The sequence below is a fragment of the Petromyzon marinus genome, chromosome 4, assembly GCF_048934315.1.
Source record: "Petromyzon marinus isolate PM22_M1 ecotype Great Lakes invasive population chromosome 4, UKy_Petmar_22M1.pri1.0, whole genome shotgun sequence".
NCBI lineage: Eukaryota > Metazoa > Chordata > Hyperoartia > Petromyzontiformes > Petromyzontidae > Petromyzon > Petromyzon marinus.
In genome coordinates this window covers 14,404,437-14,417,439 of record NC_133670.1, presented here as the reverse complement: position 1 = coordinate 14,417,439, position 13,003 = coordinate 14,404,437, and the positions used below count along the sequence as shown (strand labels likewise).

Here is a 13,003-nt window from a genome sequence, read left to right as displayed (position 1 = left end):
CCACATGTCTGTATTAGGTTGAATTTATCTAAGGGAGGCCCAGGCTAAGTTTAAATATAAAATTCAACAGATATGATCTTGGAAAGGAATTGAACTGCCTGGCCTGTGGTGCAGTGTGTAAACCACTATCAACACTGCTCACCATCACATGATAAGTGCAGTCATGGGTTTCCCATGCATTTAGCCCATAAATATCACCACACATTGCTTTCTCACGACACCAATTTTCAGAAGATAGTCACAATGACATTATGGTCATTATGGTATTTTTATGCAATAGGTAATTGTATTTTTCAACCCCGTTTCAGATCAATGCTGTTCAAGCCATTACAACATAATGTGTTGTGATGGTGAACAAAGATTGCAATTATTTTGAACGGTAATCACATTTCAATTATAAACACATCACAATACAAAGCTCCAATGCACTGAAATTAAAAGAGCACCACGTATATCGAATCAATAAAACGTCAACAACAGCCGTGAATGGACTAATGTGGCAGAAAATGTATGCAACTGAAAAAGCACACGTATAAACTCTTTTTATTTTAAATTGTATATTTGACTGGGTCAGACAGATGGTGAACTGCTCAAGCACATTCACTCCTCCTCTACGGCTTGCACTCGTCAGCTCGAGTTCAACTCGACGCAGCAGCAGCAGCAGCAGCAGGAACGGCAGTGGCGCTGCCTCGCGAGGAGCGGGGCCCTCCCTCCCTCGCCCGTTTCTCTGCCATGCGACTCCGCACTCCGGCACGTGTGCTGCCTCGTCACGGCTCCCCCACGCTCGCCGCTCTCGTCAAGTTGCCGCCGCCGCCGCCACGACACCGAAGCTGACCGCGTTTCATGCCCGGGCACTTGCGTACGCTTCACTTGGGAAAATGTAACGGTGCAGCACTCGAGTTGCTTGCTCACATTGCTGCTGCTGCTGCTGCTACCAACAACAACCGCCATTCACAACTAAGTGGCGGTGACGTCACCACGGCCGCTTGTGCCAAGCTATGTGCACGAAGACATCACTGCAGTGATGTCTTTGTAATCTCGCGGACACCGCCGGTGTCCGCAAGGCCGCGGGAACTGGTCCGCCGAGCTGTTGCGCATGAAACAAATTTATTTGGCCTATGTTGCAGCAACGACAATTTAGAGTAGATTTACATTTTATATGTTACTGATGCATGGTGGTCCACGGATAGCAGGTACTGCAGATGGTAGGTACAAAAAGAAAATGAATATAAATAGTTATAAGGCAAGTTAGATTTCTTAGAAGTGGAATGAGAAAACAAGAGACTAAAACATGTTTTTACTGGGTAAAATTATAGGTACAAGCAGCTGGGGAAGACCGCAAAAGAAGTTACGCAAGCAATTTGAACAACTAGGTGCAAATCGGAATATCTAATGCAAGGCTCTTGAGCAATATCATGGACAGAGCTAAATGTAAGGCCGTGGTCACCGAGAAAGGAGATGGCACAGAAAGAGAGGTGGTCTGTGAGATTGTTTTGAAGATTGACAATGGTGTGCGAGTCCAGAAAGGTTGACAAGAACTGGATTGCTGTACATGAAACGGTAGGATTTTGTGAATATCGATGGAAAGTGACACCTTGCATGAATACAGCACTGGGTGCGTTCGGTTAATTGATCAGGGCCCAATATGTGACGATCGGATATGTGACAGTGTACCGTACATGCGTGCGCAGGTTCTAAAATGTGTTCACATGTAGGCCCCAATGCCAAAAAATAAGTTGGCCATTTCTCCTGCGGAAATATAGAGCTGCAATACGTAGGACGAGGAAAGCAGTAATTACTTCCACTTTTGTGATAACTAACACGTGTGAGATCCAGAGATGTCCATGGCTTGGGGTTACAATGAACAATGCTTACCAGGTGAGGGACGTGAAGGCAGTGCACCCCCTCATGGTAAATTGTGAGGCAAGCACTGGTTGATGCATATCCTACACGTTACGACTACAATTCGTTTACAAACATCAATTTTGCATTGTTGCGGAGCGTTGTGTGTAAAACCATGTTTTAAGTCCATTGGCATACTGGTTTTCCAGACCAATATTACCCAACAGCAATTTTTAAACAAGAAAACTCCGAACCGGTTTCGACCTTCTGGGTCTCATCATTAGAGCATAATGAGTTTGTATACAATACGGAGTTGTGCCGAGCAGGGCCCCCATTGGCGACCCAGGGGTATTTAACAAAGCTCGACTGTGCTGACAAGACAAAAGGTAAAAACTTGCTCAAGAGCAAGTGACAACACATTGAGAGCATGCAAAAGAAACTCGCAAGGTCTTGCACATTACGCTACCAACGGCACACGTAATTGCACTCGTGGGTAATAAAAATGCGTACAAATCAATGCACTCAAGAAAATTTAATCTAGTTAATGTAACAGTTGCATAACCAAATTGCGCCGGTGATTCATCCCAGATTTTTTGGCCGCTCTGTTGGATGGATGCAGCCACTTGAGGTATGGCAGCCATTCAAGTCTGTACTTTTTTTCCCCCACGTGACCCCCTTGTAACCCTGTGGTCAGTTGGTACCCGGAAATAATTACTCGTGCAAGTCTTCATTGAATATCATCGACATAAATATTTATTTTAAACACTGAGAAAGGCGTCCATTGACAAGAATGGTGAATGATTGCACTAGCATTTTGTTACTGTGACCCGCAGTGTCTTAATGTGCTTTCGTTACACAGTTACACTCCCTTTTAAGCGGGTGCCTCATCTGGGGTTGGCACAGTGCCCCCGTCGTCGTCCTGTGTAAATGTATATTTTGGTCGGAACCTAAACAGATTTTTGGACGCGGCTCAAGGTGCCGACTCCCACGCACACAAAGAGTGGGAGGGGAGGGGTCCTCGGAGGTCAACGTTAGTGCCGATGAGAGGCGGGGAAGGACGCGCTGCGCCGCCAAAAAAAACACATCTGTGCACCCCCGCCCCCCCAACTACAACTCCTTTTAGACGTGTTCCACGCACACGCACACACACACACACACCTCTACCACGAGGCTCAAAATAAACTTTTGCCATGTGCTGACTTCGCGCGGCTTTTGAGGATCAGACTTAAAAGACAAAATCTGTATCCAAACTGTCATCTCCTGATACGTGTCTTTGTCTTCCCAGCAAACTCAAAACGCAATACGACTGTTCGCCGCGAAAGGAGATGATAGAAATGGATGAAGCACCTCTCCTCTCATCATGTCTTCTCCAACATGAACGTGCAGGCATACCGATTACAGCTGCCTGCACTTCCACTGCTTTATTTATTTTATATTCCCCAGCATTAAATACGCGACAATGTTTCAAACGTGAACAAATTTGCCTCATACCCGGCATGAATCAATCCTGCAGTACCCTCAATTAGTTCTCCAGCTTATTTGCTTTTTATAACCCACCCAGATGGCTTCTGTGGTCTTGCAAACATAAAAACCAGGGGCCATCCACCCAGGTGGTTCTGTAGCAGAGCACTTGACTTACAATTAGAAGGTTGTCAGGTCAAATAGCAATCAGGCATAGATCTAATCCATCATCCCTCCAGGAATCAATACAATGATTACTACTTTGCAGGAAGTCAACACTGGTTCACTTATAAAGATACTGGCCCCAAACCATAGGAATGTGGAATTAATACCGTTATATCAGGACCATCAATGGTGATGAGAAAAAAAGCAGTGCTTGTTTTTTTTTTGTGAAGAGCGAGATGCAACAAATGTAAAAAAAAGATACTGTTGAGTAACCCAAGATTGAGAAACACCCATATCGGAGATATTAAGCCTAATCAGAGACCCGGAAGGTCAGTGGAAGCCCTTTCTGCGGCTTAATAATGCGAGCGCACGGTGCTGGGCATTCCTAATGCGGGACGGCATGAGCACGCTCGAAGGCAGCGCAGCTGTAAAGAGGCGTGCGCTCTCCATGCCCGGACCGAGGGCGAGATATGGACCGACAAAAAAAGATGTTCCCTGTCACCTCTGGTTTGTCACTTCATCTGGGCGAGAAGCGCACAGGTTTTTGAAGCGTGCCACTACCCGCGAGTTATAATCAAGTGCCAAAAATGTTTGTTTTTTTCGTTAGCCCGTGTTGGAAATTGTATATTGTCCTTCCAGCAAATGAACAATAAAATGTCAAACACTCCAATTCCATAAGCCTGCTTCTTCCTTTTTATAACTAGCGACGAGCTACAATCATGAAAACAACCATTCATCCAAAGAGGGATATCGTCCCTAAAAGTTCAAACATCCAAGCCATATTTTTTACCTCATTAATGGCTGCATGGCGAAGAAATCTATCGCAGCTCGTCTCCAAGAGGTCCACCTTGGTGCAGTGGCTCTTGGTCACGTGTGACAAATCCATCTGTTTGAGGCCAGACAGCTCCTTCGCAGTGACACCTAACATTTGACAGCAGATAAACACGACCATTAACAAAGAGGACGGTGCAGTAAACAATACATCTCAAAACAGAGGTGATTTTGGATTCCGACACTGCATACAATTTATTATACCTGTGTAACACATTGCATTTGACAGCCCTTCATCAACATACACTCAACTTTATTTACCAGCCAGCCACATGATAAAAAAGACTTCATCAAGCAGCTTGGGAACGGACCAATTAAAAGTTCTAAGGCGTTAATTAGTGTGGCGTGTATTGATAATGATGTTGCAATTACCTATGAGCACCGAGAACATGAAGCCAAGATAGGCCGTGTCGGGAAATGGGGCCTCTTCGGAGTCTTCCCTTGTTCCTAGACAAGCCCTGCAGTTAAGGCCGATGGTCAGACACAATATCAACATTGTTTATGCCACTCCCTAAATACAATCATTAAAAGGTTTACGACATTTTTTTCTTAAAACAATTTTTCCTTTCATGTTTTCCGTGCAGAGACATGTGTAGCGTCATAGATGGAACGGTACCTCGTACCGTCAGGGGAGGGGCTGCAGCACCAGCCCAAGAGGGGAGGGGCTGCTGGGGGCTCAGGATCCCCAGATAGCTAAGCCCCTTGGCGCCCACAACGGGGGGGGGGGGGCTGCGGGGGTTCTAGGATCCCTCGCAGCCCCACCCCTCAACAGGCAAGGGGCATAAAAGGGGACCTCCCCAGCTGATCTTGGACCAATTGAAGACCGATAGGACCCTGGAACCCCTCGCCCCGCTGTCCTGGTCAGGGCCAGGACGCTGTGCGGGCCGGTGGTGGGACTCTGGGACTCCCGGCCCCGCGCCCTTTTGAGGGCGAGGTCCGAGGAAGCCAGTGGTGGGACTCTGGGCCAGCGGTGGGGCTCTGGGCTGGTGGTGGGACTCTGGGACTCCCAGCCCAGCGCCCTTTTGAGGGCGAGGTCCGAGGAAGCCAGTGGTCTAGACCCGCACCTTGTCTGGGTCGGGTCAGAGTAGCCTCCCCTAGGGTAATTATAGCGGAGGACCCGAGAGCGTTGCCAGTGTCACGGCATGCTCGGAGTAGACTGTCTCCCTAGGCTGAACCAGTGTGTAAGGACTGTTGGAGTGCTGTATTGTAATAAAGAAGTTACCTATCCGAAGTGTCTCCGGAACCCACTACACATGTGCCAATAAACGCAGGTGCTCACACGCGGACCCCACGAAGGCTCACTTTATAACCACATTTAATTGTCTGTGCAAGAAAAAAACAAAAATTGTACTGCACACGTGTGAAACTTAGCAATTAACGTACTGAAAAATAGAGCCCCTCACACTTCCCCTGCAGTTTGAAAACACGAGGGGGGGGTATATATCAAAGGCTGGAACAAACAGCGTTTGATACGACTTTGAAGCGCCTGAAAAACTCGATATGTGCCAAGCGAGGCTTGGCTTGAGTTTATTTGGGGGAGGTGGGAGGGAGTTCTCTTGGAGCTTATGAACCAAACCGCAGCCGCATCTCATGGGCACTAAACACCACAAGGCCACACGCACACACAACACGCAAGCTGCAAACAGCTCACAGCAGGTAGTGCTTCAAAGGGAATTGGCCAGTTGTGATGCATCCCTTAAATGGCCCACCGATCTCGCACAAAGTGGCTAATCATTCGTCTATTTTTCTTCAGTTTTAATCGTCACGTTCCCCCCCACCAAGTCAAAACGTGCGAACGTGTCGCAAATAACGGAAAATGTAAAATCTCAATAACTGTATACAGCCCACAAATTCTTAACGGATGTATCGATCTTTGCACAATAAAACAATGACTTTCTAGAATCTTTAAAAGGTAAATCATCTAAATACAGCCTGGCGAGGTAAATCACCAAACAACCCCCACGACCGACTTAGGTTGACGGGGATTTCATCCAGCGGTGGATTTGATAAACGATTGTTGTAAATTATTGTTTGAGATGAGATAGAAGTCGCTTATCGCTTGTAAAGCGCTCAGAGATGCCTCGCCGTAAAGGGCACTCAACCAGAAAGAAATCATCGCCATTATTATTTCTTCGACGATTACAGTACCTTAAAAAGGTGCATTTTCAGATAGCATGTGTTGCTATGTTCAGCTTCCATTCTCCAGTCACTCTTTTGAGTGTGAATGAAAACATCAAAGTCAGTAGTAATCTTAAGCAGTCCATCAAAGTTCAATGAATGTTTTACGATGAACATTTAATGGGCAAAAAAATGATTTTTCCCCATATTATTTTAACAGGGGGGGGGAGAGGTACTAACTGGGACAGATAAAAGTCTTGGAAACTGTGCCAATGCAAACAATTGAAGAATTATTGCACAATTTTATCATCTCACACCTGGTTTTGCAATGTAAAAAATGGTGAAAGAGTACAAATTGCATTTTTTTAAAGGCGTTTTAAGCGGCTCTATCTCAGTCAACTCGGCACCGATTCGCCGCAACCTTTACTCCCCCACACCCATGGCATCACTTTCCACACCACGACACATGTTCAACTACAAGGGGGAAAAATTGCTAAAATTAGCAGCGGTGAGCTTGAAAAACCTGCAGCACATTAAGCGAGAGCTTGGAAGTAGCTCAGATGCGGAAAGCTACACTTGTTAAAAGTGACGAGAAGGAATTCAAAGGCCTAGTGTCCCGCATGTTTCCACACCCGGCACCAGCGCCCATCCACAATGAGAGCCAGTCCCTTTTTCTGCGGGCTAAATCGGCGTTTACGGCCTCGTTACGTTTCAATGTCCACACCTTTTCTGTCGCCCGTTACAAATTATCGATGCGCTTCGCTTTGAAAGGCCGACAATATTTAACGGACACTAATCACCACGGCAGAAATTACGTTAAAACAAAAAATTTGCGACCGGGCACATGGTGCAGTGTATTGTCTTGTGTATCACAGGTGCAGTCTTCATGTAATTTGAGTGCACATGTTAAGTTTCTCTGCTTGAACTAACATAATTTTCAGATTTTGACTCCGATGCCCACACTCCAGCACCACTACAGCACCTGGGTAAAATATTTCACCTTGAATGATAACTACATGCTAGGAACAGGATTGATTTCATTATTTTAGGTTTGTTTGGAAATTCAGGTTGTGTTCAAAGCATCATCCTACTGATGGATTATAATAATTTTTCGTGCAAAAAAATCAACTTAATATTTTAAGTGCACAAGAGTTGTTATCAAGTGCTCACAATTCCGGGAAGAAAACAGGACCAATCTAAAGTGATAGTATAAATGTGGGAATACAAAACTGACAGACAAATAATTAAAAATCAATACTTTGTGATCAAACTGCTCATTCTGGACAAACCTTGTATTAGCTACACACGTACGGCAAATTATGTTCCACAGAGAAGTAACTTTTACGTGAACTATGAACAACTGGCCTACCCCGCAGCTGCACAAACGCGACAAATACAGGATGTGTTCATTTCGGAGGCAGTCATGCAGCAAGGCTGCAGCAGAATCTGTCTGGTCTCTGCTATTGCAGGGCCAAGGCACGTGTCAGGCTTAACACTTTTCCAGTTGGGATATCTCACACAACTGTACCCCGCCAGGCAGCCAGCAGTGCCTACATATTGATGCTTGTGGCAATGATTAAACTAAACAACATGCGTTTGGGTACGAAGATGTGCTGAGAACACGCAGGCGACAGTCGTCAGTATCTGTTTCAATGGCGAAATGCGACGGCCTGCTTGGCTTAGTAACAGGTGTCCCGAGATGTCACCACGTTCAGCGCAGACGTTCGTGACAGAGAACGAGAAGCTCGCAACGGGGAAACAGTTAAAGCCACATGATGGGAAACAGCTTTCCGTCAGGATTGACATCCCTTGCGTCCTTCCATCACGGCCGAAGACTCGCACGGCCCCGGGCGCGACTTGTCATGTCATGTCCACGTCGCCCTAGCACTGTTTGTCCACCCAACCACCGTCCAGCCACCCCGATCGCGTCGCCCCCACCGCCACACCAATGCCCGCCCCACCACGGATTCCCATCTCCAGGCCTGCGGGGGGCCTGGTGTCACACGTCGCTCGGCTAACGGAAATCGTGGCCCCAAGTCAGGCCCAGGAAAAATGGCACGTCGTCTGGGATTATGGCTGGCCTGGGATGATCGCATCGAGTCCCGGCCCCATTGCGTTCGGACCACCGGTTCCGCCCCCCCCCCTTCACCCCCCTGGCCCCACTGCTATCCGCTACATCAATCTCACGCATCTGCACGACACCCAACTCAAACCAATATTTTCGTGTGCGTGAACTCTCCTCCCCAAGTTTGTAAGTTGAACACAGCTTCAGAACAAATGGAAGGCTCGCCGCCATGCTTCTGTTGATAATGACTGAATTTTTTCAACAAGTACATTTTTTTCCCCCATTACAAGGAAAATGTGCAGTGCGTCCGGTGCGGAAAGCTGTTTTGTGGAGTTTAATAAACACAAGTCAAGGTTAAGAGGTGCCAGTAACTTGTTTGAATTTTCATAAAAAACCAGGCAGGCAACAAAAACAGGCAAACATGTAAAGTCTATTCCAGAAATAATGGCGAACATGAAACGTCAGCTCGTTTGGCCTTTTTAGAAGAGGAAACGTGAAGCTACTTGAATTTTCATTCCAGACATGGTATTTGTAAATCTTAAAAATGTTACATTCACAACTTCATTACTCTCAGCTTAATTGAAAAACAAGAATATTGTGAAAAGAACAACTTTTTTTTTAAACAAAATAACTTTTTCTATTTAATTACATGCAAATACATTACTCCTTTCCTTTGAAAGCCACGCTGACGTAATTTTAGTAAGTGCGTAGATTTGTTTAAACATAAGTAACAAAATCGAATGAGGAAACAAAATACACGTTGCTTAAATATATTCAAAATGGGAAAATGTTATTTTTCCTACAAGAGCGAAAAGATTGCATTGCATATCCACACTATATCATCATGTGTGTATTAATACAATTACATATTTGACAGTTCTCTGCAAATCCACTGCTGAGTGAACAGCTCCCCCCCCATCAGTCGTGAGAATTCTATGGCCATACTTCACCACACTGCTAAATGCCAGCTGGTGGCCCAGGACCCGGTCAGAAATTACTCGCTACTAATTTTTAGGTGTGCTCGGGAACGTAACTCGGGTTGCTGTATTCATTGCACGCTCGATAATGTATTGTTGTACAGTGAGGGGAAAAAAGTATTTGATCCCCTGCTGATTTTGTACGTTTGCCCACTGACAAAGAAATGATCAATCTATAATTTTAATGGTAGGTTTATTTGAACAGTGAGAGACAGAATAACAACAAAATCCAGAAAAACGCATGTCAAAAATGTTATAAATTCATTTGCATTTTAATGAGGGAAATAAGTATTTGACCCCCTCTCAATCAGAAAGATTTCTGGCTCCCAGGTGTCTTTTATACAGGTAACGAGCTGAGATTAGGAGCACTCTTAAAGGGAGTGCTCCTAATCTCATCTTGTTACCTGTATAAAAGACACCTGTCCACAGAAGCAATCAATCAATCAGATTCCAAACTCTCCACCATGGCCAAGACCAAAGAGCTCTCCAAGGATGTCACGGACAAAATTGTAGACCTACGCAAGGCTGGAATGGGCTACAAAACCATTGCCAAGCAGCTTGGTGAGAAGGTGACAACAGTTGGTGCGATTATTCGCAAATGGAAGAAACACAAAAGAACTGTCAATCTCCCTCGGCCGGGGGCTCCATGCAAGATCTCACCTCGTGGAGTTGCAATGATCATGAGAACGGTGAGGAATCAGCCCAGAACTACACGGGAGGATCTTGTCAATGATCAAGGCAGCTGGGACCATAGTCACCAAGAAAACAATTGGTAACACACTACGCCGTAAAGGACTGAAATCCTGCAGCGCCCGCAACGTCCCCCTGCTCAAGAAAGCACATATACATGCCCATCTGAAGTTTGCCAATGAACATCTGAATGATTCAGAGGACAACTGGGTGAAAGTGTTGTGGTCAGATGAGACCAAAATGGAGCTCTTTGGCATCAACTCAACTCGCCGTGTTTGGAGGAGGAGGAATGCTGCCTATGACCCCAAGAACACCATCCCCACCGTCAAACATGGAGGTGGAAACATTATGCTTTGGGGGTGTTTTTCTGCTAAGGGGACAGGACAACTTCACAGCATTAAAAGGACGATGGACGGGGCCATGTACCGTCAAATCTTGGGTGAGAATCTCCTTCCCTCAGCCAGGGCATTGAAAATGGGTCGTGGATGGGTATTCCAGCATGACAATGACCCAAAACACACGGCCAAGGCAACAAAGGAGTGGCTCAAGAAGAAGCACATTAAGGTCCTAGAGTGGCCTAGCCCATCTCCAGACCTTAATCCCATAGAAAATCTGTGGAGGGAGCTGAAGGTTTGAGTTGCCAAACGTCAGCCTCGAAACCTTAATGACTTGGAGAAGATCTGCAAAGAGGAGTGGGACAAAATCCCTCCTGAGATGTGTGCAAACCTGGTGGCCAACTACAAGAAACGTCTGGCCTCTGTGATTGGCAACAAGAGTTTTGCCACCAAGTACTAAGTCATGTTTTGCAGAGGGGTCAAATACTTATTTCCCTCATTAAAATGCAAATGAATTTATAACATTTTTGACATGCGTTTTTCTGGATTTTGTTGTTATTCTGTCTCTCACTGTTCAAATAAACCTACCATTAAAATTATAGACTGATCATTTCTTTGTCAGTGGGCAAACGTACAAAATCAGCAGGGGATCAAATACTTTTTTCCCCTCACTGTATATTGTAACTATGAAGATATACATATAGAACATATCTTCGTAGATAAACTTTTATAGAGGCCGCTGTGACTACTGCATTCGAACATCTTTCCATCATCATACATTTAATCCATTCAACCTGCATGAAATCCAGTCTGTGCACTGCCCACATTTAGGGTTACATTAAATCTAAATCAGTGCATTCTATCCCAGCCAAAGGGCATCTGCAAAATGCTTTTTACAAGCGACTTTCAAAGCAAGAAGCCATGGTAACATAGGTACAAGATGCTGACCGTAATTTACATTCTCAAAATTAACAGCACAACGTCAATAAAAGCACGTCCTCTGAAAGACAAGCATATTTTTTTTTCGAAACACAGCGAGTAAAGCATGTCGTGATGTATTAATTAATCGAGTGTTGTTCTATTGATTCTTAAGACTCGCGGAACATGCCTCAAATTGCGTGCGTAAGGATCGGGTGATTTTCGACGCATGTCAATTAATTGGAAACAATAAGCAAACATTACATTCAGGATGAATGAGTGACTGAAGCTGTACCAAACGAGATGGACAAAAATGAGAGAAAAAAAAAACACAAACGAAATGGGGCAAAAAAAAGGGGACGGGAAAATCCATTCTGGAATCGCATCGCGGCCTACCATCACAAAAATGTATTGAATCACCACGGGATGGTGGGATGTCAGGATGGAGTGGTCACTGAGGCGGGGGGCAGGGGGGGGGTGATGAATAATTACACCCCTGGCAGTGAGCGAGAGTTCCCATGAGCGTGTCTGGGAGGCCACAGGTCCCCTACAATACAGGAGGCAGAGTCGCAGGGGCCGCACAGGCCCCTTGTAGCACCCGCCACCAGCCTTGGCCACCACCTCACTCGCAAGGCCACATTACTTATTAATGTGCCTAACTTATTCATGCGTTTATTTGCGTATTCATTTATTTCTGATGAATCGATGCCTATTAATGCCCTCTTATTTTAAATGCATTTATTTTGGTGCCCCGCGGTGAGGACAGGTACACGGCGGCAGGCTCAAGCCGCCGAGGAACTCGTCGTCAAGCCCCGGCGACGGAAACGTAGCTGCCTGGCGACCGCAGTTTATTTTTTTTTTTAAATCACTCAGGACCAGTCCGGTGAAGTATGATCAAACAACCATAAACCAACACGGCATAGGGAGGGGGCTCTTCACCTTCCACTGGATTGACAAAAACCTGTAAACTATTATAATAATGACCAGTGTGTGCAAAACCTAGAGGGGTGGTTTAATTCATTCATAGATTATTTTTGCTCGAATCCAATACACACATCCAATTGCATTTTTAAGAATCTATGTTTTTAAATTCATGTACCTTGTATATTATGGGTCACATGATATCTGCTGGCACTAGAGGCCGCTACGTTCACCACGATAAACAATAAAGGGGGAGCGAACTCTTACAAGCCCAGTGCTTACCACAACACGTGCGTGTGGATAAAATGTCACCGTAACCTGAGATTGATTTTATAATCTCTGTTTTGTAGCTGGTACTCAAATAGTATCTGCTATTACATACACAGGGAGTGGTGGCCATGGCTGTGTTCTTCCCAGCCCTGTGCAGGTACGAAAATCAGGCTCCTCAACAAGCCGACCCCACTAGCGTGCCTCCCAATCACACGGTACGAGGCAAAATTTGCCTCTCATTCCACATCTGCATCGATGAAATACACCAATGTGAACTGATCAGTGTCCTGCATGGTCAAACCATCTCTGTAACAAACATGCCTCGGGGAGGTCTTCATCTAATTGACAAAGTGAAGATCACATATATTTAGTCATAACGGCAAACACCGTACCGGTAGGAGTAATAAAAA

The 13,003-nt window shown here is 45.4% G+C and overlaps 1 protein-coding gene across 1 annotated transcript in view; it reads right to left on the bottom strand.

The window, feature by feature from the left end:
- Nucleotides 1-13,003, bottom strand: part of TEX10 (testis expressed 10) — a 48,036-nt gene that overhangs the window by 20,014 nt on the left and 15,019 nt on the right. The window contains exons 11-12 of the mRNA XM_032946071.2: nt 4,672-4,757; nt 4,259-4,389 (exon numbers count right to left, since the gene is read on the bottom strand). Coding sequence (XP_032801962.2) covers nt 4,259-4,389; nt 4,672-4,757 — 217 coding nt within the window. The remainder of the gene's footprint in view (nt 1-4,258; nt 4,390-4,671; nt 4,758-13,003) is intronic.